General features: G+C 54.0%; 2 protein-coding genes across 52 annotated transcripts in view; one reads left to right on the forward strand and one right to left on the reverse strand.

The window, feature by feature from the left end:
• Positions 1-3,744: 3,744 nt before the first annotated feature.
• On the forward strand, positions 3,745-18,657 carry LOC108384998 (trehalase). Of its 2 annotated transcripts, XM_036992923.2 has the most exons (15): positions 3,746-3,910; positions 13,307-13,407; positions 13,545-13,689; positions 13,772-13,859; positions 15,033-15,133; positions 15,265-15,357; positions 15,474-15,590; positions 15,691-15,813; positions 16,033-16,082; positions 16,175-16,369; positions 16,863-17,080; positions 17,348-17,459; positions 17,823-17,935; positions 18,189-18,242; positions 18,440-18,657. In XM_036992923.2, the coding sequence occupies exons 1-15, from the start codon at positions 3,828-3,830 to the stop codon at positions 18,590-18,592; spliced, it is 1,746 nt and encodes a 581-aa protein (XP_036848818.1). In that variant the 5' UTR covers positions 3,746-3,827; the 3' UTR covers positions 18,593-18,657. The 2 variants fall into 2 exon arrangements, with proteins under 2 accessions (XP_073095798.1, XP_036848818.1); XM_073239697.1 differs by lacking the exons at positions 17,823-17,935; positions 18,440-18,657 and having other exon boundaries at positions 3,745-3,910; positions 18,189-18,232.
• A 233-nt stretch (positions 18,658-18,890) lies between these two features.
• PHLDB1 (pleckstrin homology like domain family B member 1) overlaps positions 18,891-27,629 on the reverse strand; it is a 43,591-nt gene continuing 34,852 nt past the window's right edge. For 26 of the 50 annotated variants that reach the window (XM_073239689.1, XM_073239668.1, XM_073239658.1 and 23 more), the window contains 6 exons: positions 27,177-27,323; positions 25,501-25,683; positions 25,137-25,239; positions 21,188-21,273; positions 21,036-21,068; positions 18,891-20,285 (listed from right to left, as the gene is read on the reverse strand). In XM_073239689.1, the coding sequence (XP_073095790.1) occupies positions 20,145-20,285; positions 21,036-21,068; positions 21,188-21,273; positions 25,137-25,239; positions 25,501-25,683; positions 27,177-27,323 (693 nt within the window). In that variant the 3' untranslated portion in view covers positions 18,891-20,144. Of the gene's footprint in view, positions 20,391-21,035; positions 21,069-21,187; positions 21,274-25,136; positions 25,240-25,493; positions 25,684-27,176; positions 27,324-27,629 lie in introns of those variants that run through there. The other 24 variants (XM_017642647.3, XM_073239696.1, XM_017642639.3 and 21 more) reach the window with 7 other exon arrangements.

Genomic DNA, 27,629 nt, shown 5'->3' on the forward strand with positions numbered 1-27,629 from the left:
ATATTGCAACAATTCTCAGCAAAATACTAGCAAACCAGACCCAACAGCATAGTAAAAGGATTATAGACCATGCAAGAGATTTGTCCCACGAATGCAAGGGTGGTTCAACATAAGAAAATTAATCAGTGTAAAACACTGCATTAACAGAACAAATGGGGGGGAAAATGTGATCATTAATTGATGCAGAAAAGACATTTGACCAAATCCAACACCCTTTCATGATAAAAACATTCTAAAAAACAGGAAGAGAAGGGAACTCCCTCAGTACAACATATGGATTTAGGCAAACCCGCCTTGTTGTGCCATATTCAGTGGTGAAAGACTGAATGCTTTCTCCCTAAAATCAGGAAGCAGACAAGGATATCTGCTGTCACCACTGCCATTCATCACTGTACTGGCAACTCTAGCCAGAGCAGCAGGACAAGGAAGAAATAAAAGCACTCAAATTGGAAAAGAAGGTATAGTTTTCACAGATGGCATATTTCTATATATAGACAGTCCCAAAGCATGCCCAGGAAAAGCTACTAGATCTAATAAACAGATTCAGCAAAGTTGTAGGGTCACAAAATCAACATAAAAAATCAGTTGAGTTTCTATACACCTGCAAAGAACAATTTGAGAGGGAAATTTCAAAAATAACCACATTTACAAAAGCATCTAAAAAAATACCTAAGAATAAATTTATCCAAGGAAATGAAAGATTTGTACACTGAACATCACAGAACATTGCTGAAAGAATTGAAAGATCTAAATAAATCAGAAGACATCTAGTGTTATGGGTAAGAAGGCTTCATAAGTTAGGATGTCACTAATACCTAAAGCTATAGATTCAATGCAATCCCTATCAAAACCCCAATAACCTTTTTTTCAGAAGTAAAAAAGATGATCCTCTAATTCATATGGAATTGCAAGACACTGTAAAGAGCCAAACCATCTTGGAAAAAAAAAAAAAGAAGTCGGAGAACTCACACTTTCCAATTTCAAAACCTACTAAAAGAAATTTTAATGGGTAAAGAGGATATACAAATAACCAATAAATACATAAAAGATGCTTAGCATCATGAATCGTTAGGGAAAAGCAAATCAAAGCCACATGAGATATCACTTCACATCTGTTAGGATGGCTATTATAAAAAAAAACAAACAGAAAATTGCAAGTGTGTTGGAGGGAATGTGAAGAAATTGTAACTGTTGTGTATTGGTGGTGGGAATGTAAAATGTTTTACCTATTATGGAAAACTGTCTGGCAGTTCCTCAAAAGTTGAACACAGAATTACCATATGAACCAGCAATTCCAGCAATTCCACTTACAGGTACATTCCCAAAGGAACTGAAAGCATGAATTTGAGCAGATATTTGTACACCCAAGTTCACAGCAGCATTATTCACAACAGCCAAAAGGTGGAAGCAACCCAAGTGCCCCTCAACAGACAACAGATAAAGAAAATGTGATCGGTGCATGCAGTGGAGTGTTTTTCAACCTTAAAGAGGAGTGAAATTTTCATACATGCTAAAACATGGATGAACTGTGCAAACATGCTAATGAAATAAGTCAGGCACAAAAAGACAAATGTTGTATGATGCCTCTTACATGAAGTACCTAGAGTGGGCCAATTGAGAGACACAGAAAGTAGAATAGTGATTTGCAGGGCCATTGGGAGGGAGGGCAGAGAAGTTATCATTTAATGGTTAGAGAGTGTTTGGGATGATTAAAAAATATTTTGGAACTAAACTTAAGTTGTAATGCAGAACATTGTGAATGTAATATAAATTGAATTGTGTACTTAAAAATGGTTGAAATGGTAAATTTTATGTTATATATCTTTAACCACAAGAAAATATGGTTTTTTTTTTTTTAAAAAGGAAGATTAAAACCACAATGAGATATCACCTCACACCACTAAGGATGGCCAGCATCGAAAAGACTAAGAACAAATGCTGGCGAGGATGCGGAGAAAGGGGGACCCTCCTACGCTGCTGGTAGGAATGTCAATTAATTCAACCATTGTGGAAAGCAATATGGAGGTTCCTTAAAAAACTAAAAATAGAAATACCATTTGACCCAGTAATTCCACTCCTAGGAATTTACATAAAAAAAACAAAGTCCCTGATTCAAAAAGACATATGCACCCCTATATTCACTGTAGCATTATTTGCAATAGCCAAGATATGGAAACAACCTAAGTGTCCATCAAGAGATGAATGGGTAAAGATATGGTACATATACACAATGGAATACTATTCAGCCATAAAAAGAAAAGAATCCTACCATTTGCAACAATATGGATGGATCTAGAGGGTATTATGCTCAGTGAAATAAGCCAGGTGGAGAAATACAAATAGCATATGATTTCACTTATTTGTGGAGTATAAAACAAAGTGAAACAGAAGGAACAAAATAGCAGCAGACTCACAGACACAGAGAAGGGCCTAGTGGTTACCAAGGGGGAGTGGGGAGGAGGAGGGACTAAAGGGGCACAATAATTCGCAATCATTATATAAGTTGGTCCCGGGAACAGCAGTACAGCACGGAAAATGCAGTTAAGGATTCTGTAACATCTTACTACGTTGATAGACAGTGACTGCAATTGAAGCGGTGAGGACTTGACAATATGGGTAACTGTTGAACCACTTGTATAATTGAAACCAACGTAAGGTTGTATATCAATGATACTTTAATAAAAATAAAAAGGAAGGGCGTATATAGTATGTGGAGGCAGGGATGGCAGGAAGGAGGCGGGCAAACAGAGGTGAGCAGCTATTCCACCGTCCCCATGGGGAGGGCAGGGGTGCTGCCAGGGAGAGCACAGGGCCTGGCCCTCTTGTCTTGTGGCAAATGCTGCTCAGGCCCCACAGTGGGCACCCCGGACAGCGAGCCTGAATCTTAAAGGGATGGTCACACAGTCACTCAACTCACATGGTGAGCGGGGCGGTAAGCACCTCCTCCACGCTGGCATCATTTCAGGCCTGACTCACGGGTCCGGGAGCCTCCTGATGTGCCCCTGCCCCACCCCCTGCCCCTTCAGCTCATCCTGATGCTGAGGGCTGAGCTGCCTCAAGAACATCGAGTCCTGCTGCCTCAGCCCCCGGGCGTCTCCACTGGCTCCCTTGCTGGCAGCCTGTCATCTCCTTGGCTCTCTGAAGACCCCTCACATGCCAGTGCTGACACGTCCCTCTGGCCTTGCCCCACATCCCTCCCCTGCACCAGCCCTGAGTTCCATGTGGCCGGGCTGAGCTTCTCCCGGTCCCTTAGCAGGATGCCTCCAGCCCGTTCCCTCAGCAAACTCCTAGGTGATCTGCAAGACCTGCTGCAGATGTCCGCACTCAGGTGGGTCACCCTGCTCTTCGTCAGGCAGGTGGGGTGTGCTCCCCTGACCTCTCGTGGAGTCCCTTGTAGGTAACGGTGAGGGTCCTGGAGTTTCTCACCACCCCTGGGATGGAATCTTGAGCCATTCTGGAAAATGTTGATGGAAATGGCAGCCCTCTGAGGTGGTGGTCTTGGGGCCACCTGAGAAACTGGCATCTGAGTCACAGATGTGTGGCCTAATTTGACCCTGACACTCAGGTGCCCCTCCACTCCCACCCACGTGGCTCTAAGGAAGGGCATGGGCAGGTGGCACCAGCTGAGACAGAAGCAGAAGAGGAGAAAAAGTCCAAAGTTGGAGGTGGTGAGGGGGTGTGGCCATGTGTAGGCCAGGCTCACATCCCCTCAGGCGGCCGCACCTCAAACCTGGACTTTGGCTGCCCTGAGTAGGCAGGCAAGCCAGGCTGTGCCCCAGCCAGCAGGAGGGGCCTGGACTTGCTCATTCGCCACAGCCACAGCCACCATGCCTGGGGACTCCTGGGAGCTGGGCCTGCTGCTTCTGCTGGGGCTGGGGTCCCAGGCCGCCCTGCCCCCACCCTGTGAGAGGTAGGGGCAGAAAAGACATCTGGGGGCTGCGCAGGAAGGCCAGGCTGAAAGGCTGGGATGAGCTGAGTGCTGGGGTCAGCCCTCTGGAGGGAGGGGGGTGGGGGAGCTGGGTTTCCCACGCAGCAAGCCCTGTGCCAGGCACCAGAGCTGCGGTGCTGGGAGGAGATGGAGCTGCCGGAGGGCGACCACGTGTGGTCCAGGAGCCTGCTGGCCAGAGCCTCTCTCTCTCCTGCCCTCCCCACAAGCTGCTTCTCGGTCTGTGCAGGGCTGTTCTCAGCTTTTTTCTAGGAAACTTTCTGCCCAATTTCCCTAGCCTGGGTGTGACAGGGGTTGTAAGGTCGAGAAGAGCTCCTGGGTTAACCCCTGACCTCTGTGATCAAGGGCAAGTGCGACCTCCTTCCAGAGCCATAGTGTCCATCTCCAAGTAATAGAGACAGGGGACCTGTCCTGCCTCCGGGGCTCACAAGGCGTTGCCCACTCTTCACCTGATGTGGATTTATTGAGTCCTCACTCCATCTCTTGACTGCAGCAGTGAACAAGAAAAGCGAGGTCCCTACCTTCATGGGCCTTACCTAGTAAGCAAGAAAAGTAATACTAGAAGCTAAATACTGATAGAAGCACAATTAAAAGTAAAATGAAACTAGGGAGCCGCTCATGGGGGTGAGCAGAGCTGTTTCAGATAGGATGGGGAGGGGACGCGTCTCTGAGGAGGTGACGTTCGAGCAGGGCTATGGAAGGAACCATCCCTGTGCGGATCTGGGAGAAGACAGCCCACACATGGAAACTGCAATGCAAAGGCCCTGAGGTCACCTTTTAAGGATCTGGGGTGGTCTGCGTGGTTGAGACAGGTAGGAATAGGCCAGGGCATAGGCTGCGGGGAAAAGGGGCCAGGGCTTGGGCTCCAGCCGTAGGACCACAGAGGTGAGAAGTGCTTCAATATGGAATATAGTTTGAAGGTTAGACTGATAAGACTTGCTGATGATTGATTGTGGAATATAGAGAAAGGACATATCTGGGGTAATTCATGGGTTTTGTCCGGAACAATTGTAGTAGGGATTTCAGAGAAGCCGTGGATCAAGAGGTTTGTCAAGTACTAGGTCAGTTGCCAAAGGGCAGAAAGACGGCCCCGCTGGCAGCCCTGAGACCGCCCTCAGCCTCCGCGGCTTACCAGTGCTCACCGGACCATTATATCCATGATCGTAGTTTATAGCAGTGAAAGGATACAGATTAAAATCAGGAAAGGTAAAAGGCATTTAGGGCAGAGTCCAGGAGAGAAGAAACACAGCCTTCCAATCGTCCGCTCCCAGTGGACTTAGGTGGATAGCATTTAATTTTTCCAGCCACAATGTGTGACAACAGGAAGCTCCCCTGGTGTCCAGGAGTTTTACTGGGGACCCATTACAGAGGCATGGAATCCGCATGGCCGATCTTAGTTACTCAGTCTCCAGGTTTCTAAAGGTCCAGGTGATACTGGGCGGTCCTCAGCCCCCACCATAAATCACATAAAATATCATATATTATAAGTGCATTAAACATCTGGTATGGCCCAAAGTCCCAGGTAAACAAAGATTTATTAGGCGAGGCTCCAGCAGCTGAGAGGTTATCTCTCAGGCGTCAGGCACACACCAGACTCTTTAAAATGTGCAGGGTTGCAGGGTTGAATACAGCAGACCTGCTAAGTCAACCCTTTACTGTTGAAGCTACTTGTTGTATAATGAAGAATTTGTCTAGTCATTGTCCTGGGTCCTGGGAGGTAACCTCTAAGCTCTGGGACTTTCAAGTGACAGGAGTGCATCTGGTATTCGGGGCAGGTCCTGACAGTTTATGTTAATGAGGTGACTATGGTGGGCCCTACATGGGTCCTGCTAATGAGAGGACTCAGGAAAAGAGCAGGCCACCCCAGGAGGACCATGTGATCACACGGCCGGGGCTTTGGGCCACATGAGCCTGAGCTCCAGGGAGGAGAGGAGGCTGGAGATTGGAGTCAATCACACGGCCAGTGATTCAGTCAGTCATCCCTGTGTAATGAGACACCAAAGCTCAGTGGAGTCTCCTGTTTGCTGAGCACTTCAATGTGCCAGGAGGGTGATACGTCCTGATTTATTCCTTATAATAAAACTATAATCATATAAATATAGTGCTTTCCTGGGTCCTATGAGTCATTCTAGCAAATTATTGAACCTGAGGAGTTTGCTGCTAAATTTGTAGCCAGTTGGTCAGAAGTGGGATAACTTGGGGACCTCTGAGCTTGCAACTGGAGGTGGAGTGAGGGGTCTTACTGGGGACTGGACCCTCGGCCTGGGGGCGGTGTCTGAGCTAGCTTGTCGTGCCACTTATATCACAGCACTGCAGCTGATGGTCAGGAAATATATGATTTGCTAGAATGACCTACCCCGCTGAAACATGTGGCTGAAACATGTGAAGAGCAACACGACAGCAAGGGGTGAGGTTCCTTTGATTCCTTGACAGCCACAGGGTCACCCATGGTTCTGAACAGCAGTTGGGCTGTGATCAGTTAACTGGAGGTAAAAGCTGCCAAGGGAACGTAGAGATCATAATCCAGATCCTGGGGTGTTGGCTCAGGGGATGCAGAAGAAAATGCAAAATATTAAGGAAAAATTACAAATATAATCCTTTGGTTACTGTTATCCATAAAAGCAAAATGAAAGTGAGAGAGACAGGCCATGCTTAGATTCTGGCCAGCCTTAACCTCAGCCTCTCGTCTTGGGGCCCGGGACGCAGATCCTGATTCCAGTCGGCCTGAGGCACAGCCCGCAGCCTCTGAGCCCTCTCCAAAGGAAAAAATTATTCTGAAATAACAAGTGATGAAGAAGGTGAGACTGATTCCAAAGAGAGTGGGATAGACAGAGGAGGAAAGCGAAGGACTTGTTCCCCAGGGCAGACATCTAAATGGGTTATTAAAACGGGGGGAGTAAATCAAACACTGATGGGGGGCAAAACAAAGGTTTTAATGCAGGACTCTTAGGGGTTTAGTGAACCAGTGGGGTCTCTGAAGGTCCCCCAAATGGAAGGGCCCTTAACAAATCTGCTTTATTCCCCACTTTGGAGGAATTGGGAAACAGCAAGGCAACGCCAGCAACGAGAAGCCCGCCCTCCTGCTGGGGCAGCGTCTGGAAATTCAATCAAGACAGAGAGTTATGAAGGGGTCGGGGTCCCTTAGCTCTAGCCCCTGCTGGGGGCTCAAAGCCTCACGCATGTGAGTGGGCGAATGGTGAGAGGGCAGAGAAATTTCTAAGACTGTGACCTCTGAACCCCATGCACTGTGGTACCAAAAGCCACTGGGGAGGCCCGGAAAGGGGCTATATAATCGGACGGAGAGGATACAGAAATGCAAGGATTGCTGGGATTAAGGTGAGAGTTCAGATGAAAATTGGAATGTTTAAATAGGCTTACATCAAGTGGTTGCTTCTCCTTCACCCAAATATTTTATGGGAATGCATATTAAGTCTGACTGGGGAACACGTACCCTACCTGGCATTGTAAAACCAAAACCTGTTGGTGAAATCCTCCTGGGGGGCCACAGTTAAGAATGAAAGAGTTGATGAGGCCACAATGAGAGTTTGGGTGAAAGTTGATTTATGTGGACACTTTTTATGGAAAGTGATTGCTTCTGTTTTCCCTGAATGTATTACCCAGTTGGATATTGTATCTGCCTGGGAAATGTTTCCACTCTCTAGTATTATAAAAACAAAAGGCATGTAAATCTGCCCATCAAGCAATATTAATTGGACATTCCTAATGGGAGTCAAGTCCACACAGATCATAGCCTTCCATGGAGTGTAGAACGGGTCTTAGAGCAAACACCTGTGTGCACCTCCCTGCACGACTGCTGAGACTTTGGACTAGAGAATTTCCACCTGAGAGGCAATTACTAACTTGCTATCAGACATTAATTGAAACTGCCCTAATGACTGATAAAGACATTTTATCACCTGGGTGATATTGGAGAAGTGCTCTAAGAGGAAGGGCAGTGCCCAGGAGAACTCCATAATAAGGTGGGAATGGTTCGTGCAGCCCGTGCTGCTGGTGGGGGACGCGCTCAAGAGCAGGTCGACTCGTGTCCCCCAGGACTGACTTGGGAACCACCCGCGGAGCTGCTGGATTCTGTGTCCACGTGGACAGCGCTCTACGAACAGCTCTCAACTGACCGACGAAGAGCTGCTTGGTTTATGAACGGCAGCTCCAAGGTGGCCAGACAGCGTGCTGTTTAGAAGACTACCGCTCTGATCAAAGATGAGACCGCACCACCCTGGCGGGCTTGATGGCCTGGTATTTGCCACTGTGTTTGGGTTTTTATCTACTCTTGGTCGGTGACCAATGGCTGGACCTACGCAACACACTCTGTGTGGGTGGGAGGGAACACCCAGCGAGGCACTTGCTAGACTAGTATTGCTGCCTGCAGTCTGGACCAGCCCAGTGGCCAAACCTGATGTTCTTTCCAAAGTGGAAAAGTTTGGCTATAAATGGAGAAAAGGAGAAGTAGGGGCAAGGGGAAAGGAATGAATAGATTAATCATGAATGCAATGAAAGAAATCCACTATTCCATGAACACTGTAAAAGAAGCTCGGAGCAGGAAATGATACTGTCTCTTGGCCCAGTATCGCTGAGACTTCTCCTGCTTTGGAAGTTGACGGGATTGAATGGAAGCCTGCAAAGCTGAGTGGCCTCGACCCCAGAGACATTTTAGTCATATATGATATGATATTGGACTAGACTAATTATTAAAGAGTGTAGGAGAATCTTGAAATGCGCCAACCTCTTTGACTTGATCTTCAGGTAACATCTACTACAGTGTAATGTGGTAAAACACTGGCATTGTTAGTTAGATCATATTAATGTTGATGGTCAAATGTATTAGGATATTGAGTTAAAAGCCTCCTAGTGCTACCGAACACGAGCTCTAGATGTTAGGTATATTCATGTTGATATGCTACAGCAAATGGAGATGTTCAAACAGTTACAGTTGTTTTGCTAAAAGGAACCAGCGGCCAGGGGTGGCCTGTTGTATAACACAGAATCTGTCTGTCCTTTGGCCTGATTTCCTGGAATGTGACTTCTCAGATCTTGGGATTTCCCAAGTGGTAGGAGCATCTTTGGTATTCAGAGTGTGTTCTGGTGGTTATGTTCATGAGGTGGCTCATGGTGGCCCCCAGATGCGTCATGCTAATGAGATGACCCAGGAAGGGACGCAGCCACACCAGAGAGACTGTGTGATTACAGGGTAGGGGCTTTGGGTGCCATGATATCAGTCTGAGCTCCAGGGAGGGGGGCAGGGCCAGGGATTGAGCTCAGTCACATGGCCAGTGAGTCAATCAATCATACTTATGTAATGAAACCCTAATAAAACCTCTGGACACTGAAGCACAGTGGAGCTTCCTGGTTGGAAGCCTTACCAATGTGCCAGATTGGTTGTGTGTCCTGATTCCATGGGGAAGGGACACATAAGCTCTGTGTTCAGGACCCTCCCAGGCCTTGCCCTACATGTCTTGGGAAAATGAACTGAGTGAGGGCAATTATGTTGGAGGCTGTGCCCCTAAGCCTGTGGAGTCTGCAGGGACCAGATGGTTGGCATCGGGAGTGAACTCCCCAGCACCCCTCTGGCCTGGCACTAGGCCCTCTTAGAGCAAAACCATCACATCTGTCTGAGCATCTGTGTTTGGCACAGCCATTACATAATGAACAGCCATGGTATGATGATGCCTGGCATTGGGCAGAGCCAGAGCAGAGAAGGGGTAGATTGAAAGAAACAACTGATCGAGCCTATAAAGCTTTACATCTTCGTATTTTTGTACTGATTTTATTACTCATTTCCCTCCTAGATCTGCCACTGTCTGTAGCTTATGATAAATTTGTGAGCTATTTAGCATAGAAATTAGCTAAATTCAATTCTTCCTCAAGCCAGTCACTTCCCTTGATACTACATTTTGAGGAGGCTTTAACTCAACCTCCCAATATATGTAATCATCAATATTACTATCATTATATGGCTTTTTTACATAAAGTAGTTGAATCATACCAAAAAACCAGCATCAAACCACATCCTAGTACAGCCATAGTATAATTCAGTTTCATCATGGAGGCTATAAGAGTTACAGAGGCATGTTCTATGCCTTCCCATTGGAATTGCACTTTGCCCATATACCAAATATTTTACGGACAGGCATCATCACAAGTGGCCATGATTTGTAATTGTTACTTTTCCACTGAGCGCTTGTTAGATAGCAGAGCCCACCTCCTTCCAGGGGGAGGACGCAGGTGGTATTCCGAAGATTCTGACCCCTGCCAACTGTACTACGGGGTGTGGCTCTTGATCTGTTCCCAGAGCAGAAGCAGTCACAGAGCCCCAGAGAAAGGGTGCAAGCGCCCCAGAGGACGTCCTGAGGTCCGCACATCCCTAAGGTTCCGATTGGAGCTCTCCTTGAGCCACGGCAGCTCGTGTGGAGGCCTCGGTCGGCAGCCAGGAGGCCCCGTTGGACGAGGGTGGGAGTCCTTTTCCAGGGCTGGGCCCTCGCACTATCCAGCGTCATTTCTTCCCTTGGCTCAATGCCCTTCACCAAAGCCGCCTCAGCCTTCCAAGCTGACTCTGCTTTCCTCCTGGAAGACGACTCCTTCCAATCTGCTTATTCTCGTTAACAACTGTTTTTCTCCTCCGAGTCCCTCTTCTCAGTAACAGCAAACTCAGTTTATTCCACTGCAGGGGACGTTTCTCTCCCAAAGCCGTTTCTGTCTCATGGGCCAGTGCTTTTTGATCCACCATGCATGTTGTTGCCATCGCGCACTAAAGACCTGGGTACAGTCAGGGTACATGTTTTATACCCCAAAATGGTGGGTCCCCCCCATACTAGGGGTAGATGGGTGGTAGCCACACCTAGGTGTAATCTGAGTATGCCATAAGGCCTCCCATAGCCTTCTTCACCCAGGACAGGGCCATCCCCAGGAGAGTTGGGGTGTGTCATGTGACACCAACTGCTTTAAGCCCGTAAGAGGCCCTTCTTTTTCCTATTATACCTAACAGCTTCTATCCACAAAAACAAGGGCGATCTGTGTCTGTGCACATGGCACACTGTGGCATGTTGGCCGTGCAGCTGCTGTATTTGTCCGTTAAAACCAGGGGCTTTCTCAGCTTCAGCTCTCAAGGTTTACAGTTACACAGTGATCGGTCTGCCAGGAGTTCTATAAAGACCCAGTAGGGAGCAGTTCCTGGAAACTTCTTCCGCGGTGATACCGTTTGTAGTAAGTATAACCCGAGAGCTTAGAGTCCAAAGACACTGGCATGTTATCAGAGCGCTGTTCAGTCGTCAAAAATCAGTCCATCCCATCGTCACTCCCAAGACCAAAATATCTCCTGGAACAGGGCCCCTTAGGTTTGCAGGCCATGTACCACAGGCAAGGTGGTCGTGGCGGACATGGGGCCTCACCGTTCCAGGCCTCTGGTGCAGCTGTGCTATAGACGCTGTTACCCCTGGTCTGAGCCTCTCTCCAGGCACCAGTGCAGAGCTGGACCTCCCACCCCTGCCGCACACCCACTCCTTCACCCTGGACCCTCAGCTGCTAGATCTCCTCTCCATTTGTCACTGATATTTGCAAATGTCTCCCCTGTCTGCAAGGGACTTTAGGTTTGACCACCATACTGACTGCCCACAGCAATACCAATCGTGCAAGGGCCCCCACCCTGCCCCTTCCTGTTCATATAGGATAGGGTTACACAGGTCCAGAGTGGATGGAATACTCCTACCCCTAGGCAACCCAGCTGCACCCGCTGGGAGGCCCCGTTTAGCACAACCCACCTCGTCAGGCCCTTAGGAGTTCTGACATACAGGTTTGAAAAGAGGGTTACCGTTTCTTGCTTAGGAATCATCCCTGCTTCTGCCACCACAGTTGCTACCTTGGACAGGGACCAAGGACAGGGACCACTGTGTCCCGCAGGAAAAAGTAAGTTGAGGTGCTGTGGGGAAGAACAGTGCCGTCTTACTAGCAACCTCTCTGCAGAGTCCCCAGAAAAGCACAGGGACCTCTCCAGTGGGGATCTTGCCCGGAGCCCCTCATGCTGAGTGTGAACACACACTCATGAAGGTAGTAAGCCAGCCCTTCGTGCTTTTGTCTCTCCCCATTTATTCAACAAATGTTTCAACTGCCTGATGCAATTCTCCACCCAGCCGCCACTCTGAGGACCATATGCAGCATGGGACGTGCACTTGACATGACACCTCTTGGCCCATGTTGGAACTATGACCCAGCCACGCTGGTAGAGTGTCTCCTATTCCGATAGAGCTTTTACAGTATTCTAGGCATTTTCATCTACAAGCAGGGCTACTGTAATGTGCCCTTTAAACTCCCAGAGTAATTCCCTTAGCGTTATGCCCCACATGGCCTGCCTCTAATAATCCAGTTTTTCCCACCCATTTTCCAGGCCATTGGCTACTGCCTATGAGTCAATAAAACCCCAAACGTGGGGGCTTTTCTCTTTCATCTCCCATCTGGAAGGGGACAGCATGCGATTCCGCCCACTAAACTGATTTTTTCTGATGTTCTTCAAAAATTTCCATCAGTCAGTCAGAGGGCCGTGGGCTTCCAAACAAGACACTGTTCACTCGGGACCGCCCTCCCTAAGCCCAGCGGCTTTTTGTTGGTCAACAGAGAGCTGGTCACAGGGCTGGTGGCTCCTCCAGTGCCTCCAAAGCCAGCCCTGGGAGAAAAGAGGCCCCCTGCTCACGGATGCAGACATATTCCCGGAGGAGCATGCTTCTGTGCAAGCCATTTGCATCTTATTAAGGAACTTGCTGGGGCGCTGCCTTCCTTAGCAGGGCTTCTCTGACATCGCCCAAGACATTATAGGTATTTCAGGTTTCAGGAATATTTTCTGTCCTTCAGTCACAGGGGTGGTTTCAATCAACAGCAATAACAAGTTAGTAACTATCTCCTCAATGGCTTACATGGTATCCTGCACCTGGAAATTTGCATCTGAGGTGCAAAATCTCAGCAATTGCTACTGTGTGCAACTCACAGACTTTTGCCCTAAGCCCTTCGGGTCAAGTCTGCACAGGGCTGCTGTACAGAGAATTGGTCCATTCCATGTCAACGTGCCACTGACATGGTTTTGCCCACCGGGTATTCTACACAGTTTCAAATTACCAACTAGTGTGGGCTCGGCAATTGTTTAGGTCCTTTACTGCACAAGGTCCCACCTCATGCTGTCAGCCCTGAATGTCACCCCCACCCAGGAACACCTGCCACACACGGGCACACACACATGTACACAGACAGACGCGGGCACACACAGCCTCTGTCCAGCCCTAGAGACATGCTGCGGGCGCTAGCCTTTCTGCCCCACTTATGGTGGCACCTACTCTGCTCCCTCCCCACTTCTCTCTGCAGCCAGATTTACTGCCATGGGGAGATCCTGCACCAAGTTCAGATGGCCAAGCTCTACCAGGATGACAAGCAGTTTGTGGACATGCCACTGTCCTCAGCTCCCGGTGAGGCACCGGGGGGCCCACCTCCTCCTGAACCTCCCACCAAAGATGACAGGGGGCCAAACCCAGGCGGAGAGGAGCCTTTGATCAGGGAGAGGCTCCTGGGGTCCCACTCATCCTTTCCTGTCGCCTGTCCCCAGACCAAGTCCTGAAGTACTTCAACGAGCTGGCCAAGGCGCACAACTCCAGCATCCCCCAGAAGCAGCTGCAGGCTTTCGTCCAAGAACACTTCCAGCCCGTGGGGCAGGAGCTGCAGCCCTGGATGCCTGAGGACTGGAAAGACAGGTGCCTCCCTGAACAGTGACCAAGAGAGGGCCCTTCATGCTGGCCTGCCCCCCTCATCCATGCGGGGTGGGTGCTTTTCCAGCCCCCGGATCCTACAGAAGATCTCGGACCCCAAGCTGCGGGCCTGGGCAGGGCAGCTGCACCAGCTCTGGAAGAAGCTGGGAAAGAAGGTATCAGGGTGCTGGGCCACCTGAGGCTTGGCTCAGGGGCTGGGGCTGGGAGAGGGCTGTGCCAGCACGGGGCTCACACCACCCTGACCACACAGAAGGGGACTCATTTCCGAGAACCCAGCCTCTCCCCGCTGGTCCCTTGAACAGAAGCTCTGTGGAAAGAATTCCTCGGAGGGTGAGGAGGAGCACCTACTTATACCTCCTCGCCTCCTCCCTGAAGGCCTCGAGCCTCCCCAAGGCAAACGGCCTGCCCTGCCGCCTCCAGGCTGCCCAGGCCTGCCTCCCACACCCATGGTGGTGGCTCCTCCCTGGCCGGGCTCCCGCTCTCCTGAGCTCCCGGCAGGGCCTCTGCGCAGGAACGAGTGACCAGCACGGTCTGCCAGGCATTTCCTCTCCTCTCCCGAGGCTCCGAGCAGGCAGCAGTTTGCCCAAGGCTGCACAGCACCCGTCCCCCCGCCGGCCCCAGCGCCCTGGCGCCCCTGGCACCCAGTGGGGATCTGGGCTCCTTTGCCTGCTTGGCCTGCTTCCTCCCCAAGCCTTCAGGAACAAGCCCGCCCCCTTCTGCTGCTCCCCTCAAAACAACTGACAGGCTGACCTCCCCTCTAACACCGTGCTACCCCCCCACTCGGACAGAGCTAGGAGGGAATGCACAGAGAAATTTCCAGATCCGGACACACGGCGAGACCCCCGGTCCTACTGTGGCTCTGTCTCGGCCACGTCAGCCACATTCACCTCGCTGGGCCAAAGGGTTTGGGGCTTCCTGCACAGGAAGGGTGGGCCAGACAATGGGGGTCTAGTGTCTGGGCCTGGCTTGGTGGGAGCAGCAGAGACCTGGGAGACAAGGGGAGCTGGAGGAGACTGTCCCCTCCTGGGTCCTGACAGGAGACAGATGCTGCTTGGTGAGCACCTGCCAGGGCCAGGTGGGGTGCCCAGGGCTCCTGCACACCCCCGAGCTTAGCTGGGACTCCAGACGCCAGCAGGTGGGGACCAGCAGCCCAGGGCCCCACGGCTCAGGCCTTGAGCAAAGCCACATGGCAGGGCAGCAGCAGAGAAGAGCTCAAGCCTGGGCCGCCAGGCCCCAAAGCCAGCAGCTGCCAGGGCCTCTGCTGCTGAAGCCCCTCCAGCCTCCACCCCCTGGGGCCTCTGGGCTCCCTGTGCCCTCTCCCCCTGCAGGTGAAGCCAGCGGTCTCCAGCCACCCTGAGCAGTTCTCCCTGATTTACTCGGAGCACCCCTTCATTGTGCCCGGCGGGCGCTTTGTTGAATTCTACTACTGGTGTGAGGCGGGCGCTGCGGGGTGGCGCGGGGCAGGGAGGTGGGAGCCAGGGCCAGCGGGGTGCCTTGAGCGGGGCGGGCATGCAGGGCAGAGGGTGGCATGGGCGATGCCTGAGCGGGCCCTTCCCCCAGGGACTCCTACTGGGTGATGGAGGGGCTGCTCCTCTCTGAGATGACTGGGACGGTGAAGGGCATGCTGCAGAACTTCCTGGACCTGGTGAAAAAGTAAGGGGGGCCTGGGAGCCTCACGGCCACATGGAGGAGAAGCAGTGCCCTGGGCTTGTGGCTGGATCGCCCTGGAGGCCGGGCAGCTGCGTCTCAGCCAGCCTCCGTGTTGGCAGCTACGGGCATGTCCCCAACGGGGCCCGCGTGTACTACCTGCAGCGGAGCCAGCCGCCCCTCCTGACCCTCATGATGGAGCGCTACGTGACTCACACCAACGACACGGCCTTCCTGCGGTGGGTCCGTGACCCTGCTGCCCTGCGGGCCCCCACCCGAGACCCCCAAGGCAGGGCTGAGCAGGTGTGCGTGGGCTGAGGTGTGGCCTGCTCACCCCAGGGACAACATTGGGACCTTGGCCTTGGAACTGGACTTCTGGACTGTGAACAGGAGCGTCTCCGTGAGCTTGGGGGGGAAGAGCTACATCCTGAATCGCTACTATGTCCCTTATGGGGGCCCCAGGTGAGGATCTGCGGGGCAGCCTCCCGGCCTCTGGTCTCTCCACTCTGCTTGGAGTGTCATGACCTCCTGGGCAGGGAGTAAGGGACTCAGCCCCCGTCAGTGGTGGGCAGCCCAGGGCTATGGGGCCTACGGGCAGCGGAGTCTACATGGGTCAGCCTCCAGCCTGAGCAAGAGGCTTAGAGCCTCCTAGCGCCAGGCTGCCCACCCTCCTCTGGGCAGGCCGGAGTCCTACAGCAAAGATGCGGAGCTGGCAGGCGCACTGCCGGAAGGTGAGCAGCAACAGGGTAAGCAGGTCTGGGTGGGCCGGGCACCTGCAGCTGCGTCAGGCCTGGCCCTGGTCTGCTGCTGCCTGTCCTCACAGGGGACCGTGATGCCCTGTGGGCTGAACTCAAGGCTGGGGCCGAGTCCGGCTGGGATTTCTCTTCACGCTGGCTCGCGGGAAGCCCAAACCCCAAACTGCTGAGCAGCATTCGAACCAGCAAATTCGTGCCTGTTGACCTCAATGCCTTCCTATGCCAGGCGGAGGGGCTGATGAGCAACTTCTATTCCAGGCTGGGTGAGCACGCCAGCGGGAGGCGAGGGGAGGGGCCCACTGGGGGTGCCCACCACAGCCTTAGCAATAGAGCTGCAAGTAGGAGCCTGGCCTCCAGCTCCCCGGCATGCTCAGTACCTCAGCCCTTGCCGCCAGGGCAAGAGTGCCCTCGGAGCCCACAGTCACCTTCACTGCAGGGCGGGATTCCAGGGCCTACGAGAGGGTCCCCAAGCCACACCTCCAGACAGGCTCTGCTCCTTCTCCCCAAACATAACCTTTTGACCCCTCAGAGTGGGGGAATCCTCATGGGCAGTGCCCTCCTGAGGAAGAGGGCACTGCAGGGCCCCTCATTCAGGGAATTCAGGGTCCTCGAGGCCTAAAGTGTGGGCTCCAGGTAGGCATGCCCCCTCGGTGCCCAGGCCTTCTTGGGGAGGACAAGGGGAGGCCAAAGCAGACTAGGGAATGGGGCCCAAAGGGGACACCCTGGTCACTGAGCCTAAAGGCAGTGTCCACACAGGGAATGAATCCCAAGCCACGAAGTACAGACAGTTGCGGGAACAGCGCTTGGCTGCCCTGCAGGCCGTCCTGTGGGATGAGGAGATGGGTGCCTGGTTTGACTTTGACCTCGAGAATAGAAAGAAGAACCAGGAGTTTTACCCGTCCAACCTCGCTCCTCTCTGGACCAGCTGCTTCTCTGACGTGGGTGTCGTGGACAAGGCTTTGAAATACCTGGAGGTGAGGGGGACAGCAGGTGGGCTGGGACCCTGGGGCAGGACCCCGCTCTCTCCCTGACTCTGACAAGTCACCTCTGGCAAGTGGCAGCCACTCCCTCCTCCTCTTCGGCCCTGTCTCAGCCTGCGGGCCCCGCCAGGGCCACCAGGGGGCAGCCGTGAGCCACGGAGAGAAAGCCCAGCAAAGGGACATGTGCCTTTAGGAGGGCCCAGCCTCCTGGCTCCCCCAGCAGCCCCAACCCGCAGTCCTAGTGACTCTGGAACCTTATAGGCCAACCAGATCCTGACCTACCAGTACGGGGTGCCGACCTCTCTCCAGAAGACAGGCCAACAGTGGGACTTCCCCAATGCCTGGGCGCCCCTGCAGGACCTCATCATCAGAGGTAGGGAGGCAGGGATGCGGCAGATCCCAGGGCCCTCCCCGCCACCCCCTGCCCGTGGAGGTAGAGGCTTGGCCTCCCCGGTACAGGGGAGACATGGACAAAGGATGGGAGGGGGGCTTTCTCCGGCTCCTCTGCTCTCTTAGCCTCCCGTCCAGCAAACACTTACGTCCACCCCCACCTGTCAGGGGAATCAGCCCTCCTCTCTCCCTCCAAGCCTGGGCCCGGATGAAGAGCAGCCTGGCCTGCGGTCCCAGGAAGGTCGTGGGACCTGGGCCTCTTTCCCTCCTTGAGGCCAGTAAGGCCTCTGCTGCCCCTGGGAAGGGGGCTCTGGAGGCTCAGGGTCCTGCCTGGGGTGGGATCTAGGTCTGGCCAAGTCTCCTTCCCCTCGGACCCAGGAGGTAGCTTTCCAGCTGGCCCAGAATTGGATCCTAACCAACTTTGACGTCTACTCCAAAAAGTCAGCCATGTACGAGAAGGTGAGCGGGCCCTGAGCCCAGCCCCCTGGGGCCTCCTCCCCCGGTGAGCTGGAGGAGGGTCAGGCTTTGCAAAGCCCAGGCCCAGCCCAGCAGGGACAGTGGCGGCGCCCAGTGGCCATTCGTAGGCACTGCAGGGTCAGACTGCAGACAGACAAGCTTCTCCCAAAGGGGCTCCCAGTTCTTGCTTCCCCTGGAGGGCTGCGGAGGGGCCTGGGCTAGTGCCTGACCTTGGAACCCGTCCTCTTGTCCCTAGTATGACATCAGCAGCGGTGGGCAGCCAGGCGGTGGAGGGGAGTATGAAGTTCAGGTGAGTGGCCAACATGCCGCAGGGAACCACAGGGTTCTGCTGTCCCCACAGCTCCCCGCGACCTCCTCAAGCTAGGCCTGGCTCCTCCCCCTGTGTGGTCCACAGGGAGCGTGGCTGTGCTCCCTGGAACCCCCGGGGGGCTGGCGGGACCACAGCCCCTGGGTGGGGACCCACACCCCCCCGGCGTGCCTCTGCAGGAAGGGTTTGGCTGGACCAATGGAGTGGTCCTGATGCTGCTGGACCGTTACGGCGACCGGCTGAGCTCGGGGACCCAGGGAGCCTTCCTGGCGCCTGGCTGCCTCCCAGGTGCCCTTCTGCTTGGCCTCCTGCTCAGCTTTCTGCCGCAGTGACACCGTCCGCCTTCACGCCCTCACCCAGCCCCAGCGGCTGCTCATTAAACCTCTGCATGAGTTCCTACCTTGCCTGCCTCTTCCCCCTGGAGGCCCTCATGCCCCTCCACACCTCAAGCCCCCAGCCAGTGCTGGTCACAGTGGAGTGGGGTCAAGGTAGGGACCTGGAGGCCCTGGCTTGGGCCCTGGATCCCTCCTGGAAATTTAGCAAGGGAAAAATCCTGTCTTGTGGGGACGATCTAGCCTTTCTACTCCACGTATCCCGGCCCCAAACCCACACATCCTGGCCCCCCAAACACATACTCCAAATGCTTTATTGTTCTTCTGAGATGCTTACAAATACTGAAAAACAACCAGCCCAGGCCCAGCAACCACGGCCCAGTGCTGGGAGGGACAGGGAGGCGGGCTTAGTGTTAAGGCGAGAAGGGCTGAGGCCAGACGGCTGGACACCTGGTCCTTTGCTCCCCGTTTTCATCAACCTGCTAAGGCCAAAGGGACGGCAGTTGGCCCTCAGGGCCCTCTCCCTCTGCTGCTTCCTCTCCTGCTCAGGCTCTCCCCGGGGGCCTCTGAGCGGCCAGTCCATGTCAGAAACAGCCCTGAACAGAACCCCTTCTAGCTTCCTCTCCGTCCACGCTGCCCCTGCCCTGGAATCTAGATCCTCCAGCTTCTTCCCTTGTGGCTCTAAGCAAGGCACGAGTGGAAGGGAGAGGGCTGGACTGAGGGCCAGCAGGCTGTGCCTCGGAACCTGGAGATACAGGCAAGGGGCAGGGAGAGGGCGTTCAGTCCCCGGCCCCCAGCAGGAAACGCCCAAGGGCCAGGCTGGAGAGATGATGGCTCGTACTCTCAGACGGGCCCACAGCGGGAGCAGTGGGCTAAGCCACAGAGCCATGGCAATTAGTATGTAACCATGGTGATGAAGCAGTTACTATGGTGACCACGGTGGCGGTCTGCACAAAGGGGATGGGGCTGGGACCTCAAGGATGACACCTGTGGTCTCTGGCCCTGGAGCAAAGTAATAAAAACTACAAATGCGGGAGGACAATGAGGCGGAACGGGGTCGGAGAAGCACACTGCCTGAGCTGTTACCCCACTCTGGGTGTGGCTCTGCTTAGCCCCCAAGGCCCCTGTAAAGGGGGCTGAAGCAAGAGGGGATCTTTGGCAGATTCTGGTACCATAATCTGTTCTTTGCAAAAAAGAACACAGGGTGGGGAGTGCAGGTGCCAGGTCGGAGCTGAGAGGCCCCCTCTGTGACAGCCCCTCTGCCCTGGTGGGCCCAGCACAGGACCCAGAGGGTCACTGCAAGTTCTGGGCTCCCGGGAAGAAGCAAAACCCCGACCCCACCTTCGTCTCCTTGCCGGTTCTTCGGAGGCCTGAGCTCAGAAATTCACGGGCGAGCTCCTTCTGGGACATTACCAAGTCTCCTTGCACAAAAGCGCCGGACACACCGCACCCTCCGGGGGCTTCTGGGAGCACCCCCGCTAGGTCGGGTGAGCAGTGCAGCAGATGGTCAGGCACGGGTCCTGGGGCGGCCGGGCGAGGAGGCCCCCCCCCGTCAGTTCATGAACTGAGTGTAGCCCTCGGCCCCGGTGACGATGACATCCATCCAGATGCGCATGGCTTCTGCCGACGGGGCCACCACGTAGTACAGCCGGTCGTGGGTCTTCACGCAGAAGGTGAGGGCTGGGTTTGGGCTCTGCCGCGGGAAGAGGACGGCCTGAGACAGGGCCCACGGGTGTCCTGCCTCCCGACGGCCCTCGCCCCTCCATCTTCAGGACACCCTGGAGCTCGAGGCTGAGTCCTAAATGGACCAAAGGCTAGTCCAGCCACTCACGTGGGCCCAGGCTGAGAGAGTCCCCTCCTCCTCACACCTTGGCCCCTGGCAGGGCCTCACCCTGCCAGGTGGGGGTACTGTGCCCTGGCAACCCAGGCACAAAAGTGAACATGAAGAGAATCAGACCCAAAAGGCTGTTACAGTGAGGACCACAGTCTCCTCTCAGCAAAAGGGGGCAGACGGGAAAAGCTACAAGTGGGACACTGGGCCCCGGACGCCAGAGGAGGAGAGATCGGCCGTTGGGCCTCTGAGGCTGGGTGGGGCGGGTGGGGGAGGCTGCCTGGCATCAAGGCCCAGGGCCCTGGCCTCAAACACTCCTGCTCATCAGTCCCTTCTATCCAGTCTCGTCTCTGAGGGTCCCTACTCCCCTTTAGCCGTCCCTTCCGTGCTGCCCACCCCGCTTAGGGGATGCCCGGACATCATCTCGGGAGGAGGAGGCAGCAAGCAAGCTGTATTCAAGCCTGCAGGGGCTTCCTGTTCTCTGCAGCCCACCGCTGTCCCTCAGGCCTGGGGTAAGGGTCGGACATTTAGGGGAAGGTAAAGGGTGGGGCCAGTAGGGACAGAAAGTGTTAATGCACAGTAGTTCTGGTTACAGGTATATGGGGAGGGTACCTCAGTCACCATAGTGAAGCTGAAAAGCCTCTTCTGGGAAGGGGAGAGGGAGAGAGGAAGAGAAAGTTTACAGAGAGATGGAGGCATGGGGCAGGGCCTCCAAAGAGGACAGGCCTCCCCCTGCCCGGCGGCTGTCCCTCTGGCCCCCTCACCTTGGCCGCACTGCGCAGGTGGTCATAGTACACCTCCTCGATGGCCTGGAAGTAGATGACCCCTTTCAGCTTTGTCTCGTGCTTGTCTGCAAAGGACATAAAGGCCAAGCTAAAGAGGCCTGTCCTACTTCATGTCAAGACCCTCTGACATGGCGCTTCCCCATCTGGGAAAGGGGGTGACTCCCAGGACCCCAAAACAGAGCCAGACATGGAGCCCTAAAGATTGGTCAATGCTCAGTCTTGCTCAGAATTACAGAGTGCAAATGAGAACTCCATCACAATACCACTTCTCACCTATCAGCACAGCAAAAATATACAAAAAATATACAGCAATGCTTTTGGCAAGTCTGGAGAAACAGTCTGATAAGTGATAGGCAGGAATATAAACTGGTAAACACCAGGGATGACTTGGCCACATCTATCAAAATCAGAAAAGTGTTTCCCTTTGAGCCAATGATTACACTTAAGAAAAGTCTATCTTACACATGTGCAAAATAACAAATTTACAAGATTACTCACAGCAGCAGTATTTGTAGTTACAAAAGACTCATACAACCCACGTATCCATCAAGTGGTGATAGGTTAAGAAGTTACAGTGCAGCACACGGTGGAATACTATACAGCTATTACACAGAATGATACAGAAATAGGGTATTGTTTCAGAAATAAATCTTCAAAATATGTCTAGATACAGAGACATTTGATACAGAAAGATCTCTAAGATACATGAGCAGGGAAACAAAGAATGTATTGTATGCTATCTTTTGTGAAAGAAAAGGGGTAAGAAAATGTTTGTATTTGTTTATATTCCATTAAGGAAACTCTAAGATACACAAGAGATTCATAAAAGTGATGACATGCAGTGAGTGGGGTATAATTCTCCATTTAAACCATTTTATGTGTTTTGATTTTTTAACTGTATGAAAGCATTTACCTATTCAACTCTAATAGTTAGAAGTGGAAGGAAGGGCGTATATAGTACGTGGAGGCAGGGATGGCAGGAAGGAGACGGGCAAACAGAGGTGAGCAGTTATTCCACTGTCCCCATGGGGAGGGCAGGGGTGCTGCCAGGGAGAGCACAGGGCCTGGCCCTCTCATCTTGTGGCAAATGCTGCTCAGGCCCCACAGTGGGCACCCCAGACAGCGAGCCTGAATCTTAAAGCAACGGTCACAAAGTCACTCAACTCACATGGTGAGGGGGGCAGTAAGCACCTCCCCCACACTGGCATCATTTCAGGCCTGACTCACGGGTCCGGGAGCCTCCTGATGTGCCCCTGCCCCACCTCCTGCCCCTTCAGCTCATCCTGATGCTGAGGGCTGAGTTTCTCCTGGTCCCTTAGCAGGATGCCTCCAGCCCGTTCCCTTGGCAAACTCCTAAGTCATCTGCAAGACCCGCTGCAGACGTCCGCACTCGGGTGCAGGGCTGCGCTCTGTGCTCCCACAGCACAGCACAGTTCTCCGTCTAGAACTTACGATGCTGAACCTAAAGCCTCCTTTATCTGTTCATGGATCTATACCTCCCCGAACATGAATAACTAGGCACCTGGTGCTCAGTCCACATCGAATGACTGAATCCTAGGCCCTGGGATCCAGGAAAGGCCGAGACTCTTCTCCCAATGGCCTACAATCTAGTGGGGAAGAAAGCACAGACACAGAGCCGTGTATCCCCGTGGGACCGTGGCCGTGGCCCAGGAGAGCCCCTGTGCGTCACGGCTTGTCAGTATTGAGTGGGAGAACACACTCAGTATTCAGCACAGAATCTGGCACATAACACGTGGCATCTGTCATTACATCATTAGGCTCCTGGGCTGATGTCACAAGACATATGGCCCCTGCAGGCCATAGGAGTTAGAGTGGAGGGCAGGAACCGTTCCCAGCAAGATCGGGCCCGGGAAGGCTTCACAGAGTTAGTACCTGGTCTGGACCCTGTCGAACGGAGGGGTTCCATCAGGCAGCTGGGAGGGGGGTCAGGGAAGGGCGGGAGGCGGGGCAAGTTCAAGGCAGGAGCTGGCCAGGCACACCCAGGGCCCTGACCCAGCCACAGGCCCATCTCCATCCAACGCTCCCTCTTTGGGACAGGGACCCAGTCCCATCCTGGCCCTGTGCTCTGTCTCTTCCTTCCCTGGAAACAGTAACACGCTTCTGCCTCCACTTCCTTACCACCCACCTATCCTTGATCTTGTGCAGTCTGGCCCTGTACACAGCAGAAACCTTTCTCTAATCCTGTCCAATCCCCGAATCAAATGGCCTTTGGGTCCACATTGTTCCTGGCCTTTCCGTAGCAACCATCTGCACAGTGACACCCTCTGCTTGTTTGCTGGCTTCCTGCCCCATTTCCACTCCCATCGGAACCTGGTTCCCCTTTGTCTCACAGACATTAAGGAAGGTCACGTATGCCAAGCGCTAGCCAGCATCTGGCCTGTGGCTTCCCGCCTCCTGTCCCATCTCCCTTTGCTGGCCCTTCTTCCCCTTCCCTACAAGGGGAGGCTTGCTCCAGGGTGCAGCTCTCTTCCTTTGCTCTGCCCTGAAGTGTGATTGCCAGGTTCAGTCTTAGCTCTGCCTTTTAGCTGCTGTGAAGCCTTGGGCAATGGACTTAACCTCTCTGAGCCCTTTTCTCCTCCTCTGTAAAAAAGGTGTAAAAATAGTGCTTCCCTCACAAGATTATTAATGAAGATTAAATGAAATGATGCACACAGAATGCTTAGCAGAGCATCTGGTTCATACAAGCATCCCCTAAGTATGATCCGCTATCACATCATTATCATCACCATTATTATTCCAACAGACTGACTTCCACTCTGCCTCTAATCCTGACCTCTCTCCTAAACCTAGATGTCCCAGGAGCACTTAAACCTTAATATGCCTGAAATGCAGCTCCTCTCAAGCCTGCTAGTCCCAGTCCCAGCGAAATCCCTTCCCAGCCCAGGTGCAAACATGGGCACACTTGGGGCTCTGCCTCCCCACCCCCGGGGCCCAGGTGGTCAGGGGAGGCTTCTGGGAGCGGGTAGCACTTAGCTGGGGGTAAAGGGCTGCAAGGGAAGCAGGGCGCTGCAGGCACAGTATCTCCAGCACCAAACCCCCCAACCCTTTCCTTCCAGGCTCTGAGAAGGACTGTCCTTCCCAGCTTTGCAGGTGGGTGGGGCTGGATGACCGGCTAAGCAGCCCCACTAGCGACTTGTGGGCAGACCCCAGCCGGGGCATTTCACACCAGTGCAAGGCCCCGTTAGGCTTCTCCTTACCCTCTGCCACCGTGACCACCGACGTCCCAGAAAGGGGTGCTCTGAAGAAAGGGAGCACTGGGGCAGAGCCAAGCCCCCCCCCAACCCACAGTGCGCATAGACACGCGTCGGCAGTAAGAAGGAAGACGTGGTGGTTTTGAGCCACGGGTAGAATTGGCTGTGTCCACAGCACCCCTTAGCCTCTCCTGACCATGGCACAGTATGGCACAGCACGCTCCAAGCGGAGCCTCCACAGGGAACCCAGGGATGGGCCGCTAAGCTGGAGGCTGGGGGAGCGAGCTGAGGGGGCAGGACAGGCAGTCCCGAGAGCTCCTTGGCACCGCTCAGCTGCTGTCCTGGAGTCTTTGAAGGAATCCACAGGACTCTGTGCACCCACAGTCTCTGGGTGCACCCACCATGCTTTGTGTTAATTCTGTGTTCAGTGTCTGCCTCCCTGACAACAAGCTCCAAGGGAGAGAGCTTATCACCAGAGCTTAGATTTATCAGACGCTCAGAAATGGTGCTGAACAAATGCATGAGTAAATGAATGAACAAATAAATGGAGGTGAAACAGGTACCCTCTGAACCAGGTACCATTACAGGGACAGTGGGCAAGACCCAGCCTAAGCCCCTGGCCTCACCAACTTGGAAGCTTGGCCTCGTTCCAGAAGACCAGCTGTCCAGGTGCCAGCCCAGGGTCCTGGCTCTGGGCCAGCCTCATGGGAACTCACCCACATAGTAGGAGAGGGTGCGCTTGAGCCGGTCAAAGACAAACCAGCGCTTCTTCCATGATTTGATCTTGCCTCCCATCTTGACCAAGTAGCCGCGGCAGACCTGGCGGGAAGTAGGTGTGAGGAAGGACCCAGGCCTGCAGCCCCTAAACCTTTCTTCCCTGAGCAGCAATGCAAGTGGCACCGCCTATGCCCGTACTCATGGGGGCTGTCCCCAACGCCCCTTCAGGCCAGCACACCAGGTCCTGGGACGGAGACCTCCGGTGTTAGGGCAGGAACTGAAGTCACTCTTCTGAAGACCCAGGATGTGTCTCTGACCATGAGGTTCCCTCCCCAGCACCCCGAGGCCACACATGCCTTGTACCTTGCTGCTGAGCACCACATGCAGACAGGTATCGACACCATGGCCTGATGACTCGATGTGGGTCTTCAGGTCAAAGTCCTCCTTCCGGATTGGCAGGTAGCGGGTCAGGGGTCGTGCCTGGGAGCAGAGCGCAGGTCCAGCAGAGTTCCCCCTCTTCCTCTCTCGCTCCCTCTGCCTGCGGCCCTGAGACCCCGACAGCCTGCCATCACCCCCCCACCCCACCTCACCTCACGGCTGCGATTCTGGTTTCACAGGGCTTGTGGCAAAAGAGAGACCTCACGTGTCTCTGCTGACTCTGCCTAGGCCCCGGCAAACTGGTGAGTGGCTCTATGCCTCAGTTTCTCCACCTCTGACCAGGACACAGCCATCCTTGTCTTGTCCCTGCCCCTCCCCTCCCTCCTGGGCTGACAGGAATAAAACAAGAGGCCAGATATGAACATATTCCGGAAAGAAAGCCCAGTATGAAATCTGGCCTTTGACTTCCCATGGGCCACACTCCCTCTCTGGGACTCAGTTTCCTTTAAAACAGAGGCTTTGAACTACATCATCACGAAGGTCTGCTCTGCCCCAAGCATTCTGGTACTAACCAGAATTCTCAGCCAACTGGAATATTTTCCTACACTTCCTTTTTGGGAAGAGTAGTAGAATGGCAAGGAAAGGAACTATCTCAAAATATTTAAAGAAAAAAAAAACCCACAACATTCTTTTTTAAAGAAGAAAACCCCCCAAAGATGTGTTTCCTCCACCCACCTCCCACCCAGGCACTGGTGGCCCCACCACAATGCCTGAGCCCCAGGGCAGGGCCTAGAGGAGAGAGTCCCGAACAGTCCCCAGGGGGCGGAAGCAGAAAAAGGGAGTTGGGCATATGACCAGGGTTCTAAGTACAGAGGTGAAACAGAGTTTCTGATTATTTCTTATTCTCAAACCCAATCCCGGCAGCCTACCCCTTAGAATTGATGTTGCATTGTAGGAAATCAGGTCCAGGACCCCACCTGGGAGGCCTTGTGGAGACCCAGCAGGATGGACCGCGTGTCTGAGTCCCACAGGGTCTCTCAGTAACAGGGATCTGGGGCCAGAGACATGGGTAGATTTCCCTGCCCAGCAGGCTTTCTCCCTCTACCAGCAACTGTTCTGCTCACCTCCCGTGTAAGGAGAAAGCCCAGAGCTGGCTTTGTACAAGCAGGGATTCCTTCCCAAGGAGAAACTAGTACATGTGAACCCAAGGCCGGGGTGAGTCACCTGTTGCTTGCGGTGGGGCCTGGGGCCGAGCTGGAGGAGGCCAGGTGTAGGAGGGCATCAGGGAGTGGGAGAGGGAGGCACAGACTCGAGAAGCAGAGAGAAGACCTCTGAGAGCAGCCAAGGGGGGCCACCCTGGCTCTCGACTCTCAGCACCCATCTTTGGGAGGCCTGCCCAGACCTTCTCAGATGCTGGATGTCACAGGGTGGCCTGCCTTGTCCACACAAGTCACCTACTCCCAACATACTCACACACACACATACATGTACAGCCTTGATCAAGCCCCACTGGGTCCCCATTCTTTGGGGCTGACGAGTCCCAGGTAGAAGTCTGTGCTGAGCCAACAGCAGTCTCCTCTGGGGTAGAAGAGGTTGCACAGGGCAGCAGGGACACCCTGGGAGATCCCGCCCCCGCCCAGGGCACCGCCCCACCCCCTCACCTGGGAAAACTGTTTCTCCCGCATCTTGACTTCCTTCTCCACCAGCTGCTGCCTTCTGGCGCTCTCGCTCTGCAGCCTCCGTTCCACCTGCTCCCGCCTCCTCCGCTCTTCGTCCAGGGCCTGCCGCCGAAGCTCCATCTCTCGCTCCTGCTCCCAAAGCAAGGGGTCAGTGCCCGCCGCTGTCCCCTTCCCCCCACCCAACCACCTCTCCCGAGGCAGCCACCCCCGAGGGCGGCCCAGGAGGAGCCTCACGCCATCCTCAAAACCCACCCTCCACAAGGGCCTGGCTGGTGAGGGTACGTGCCTTAAAGTGAGACTGTTCTGGCTCAAACCCTGGCTCTGCTGCCAGTATGAGCTCTGCGACCCTGACAGGATCATTCGGGTTCCCTAAGCCCCAGCCGCCTCCTCTGCAAAATGGGGCCAAGAGCACCCACCCCTGGGATTGTGGTTAAA

The sequence above is a fragment of the Manis javanica genome, chromosome 6 (assembly GCF_040802235.1).
Source record: "Manis javanica isolate MJ-LG chromosome 6, MJ_LKY, whole genome shotgun sequence".
Lineage (NCBI taxonomy): Eukaryota > Metazoa > Chordata > Mammalia > Pholidota > Manidae > Manis > Manis javanica.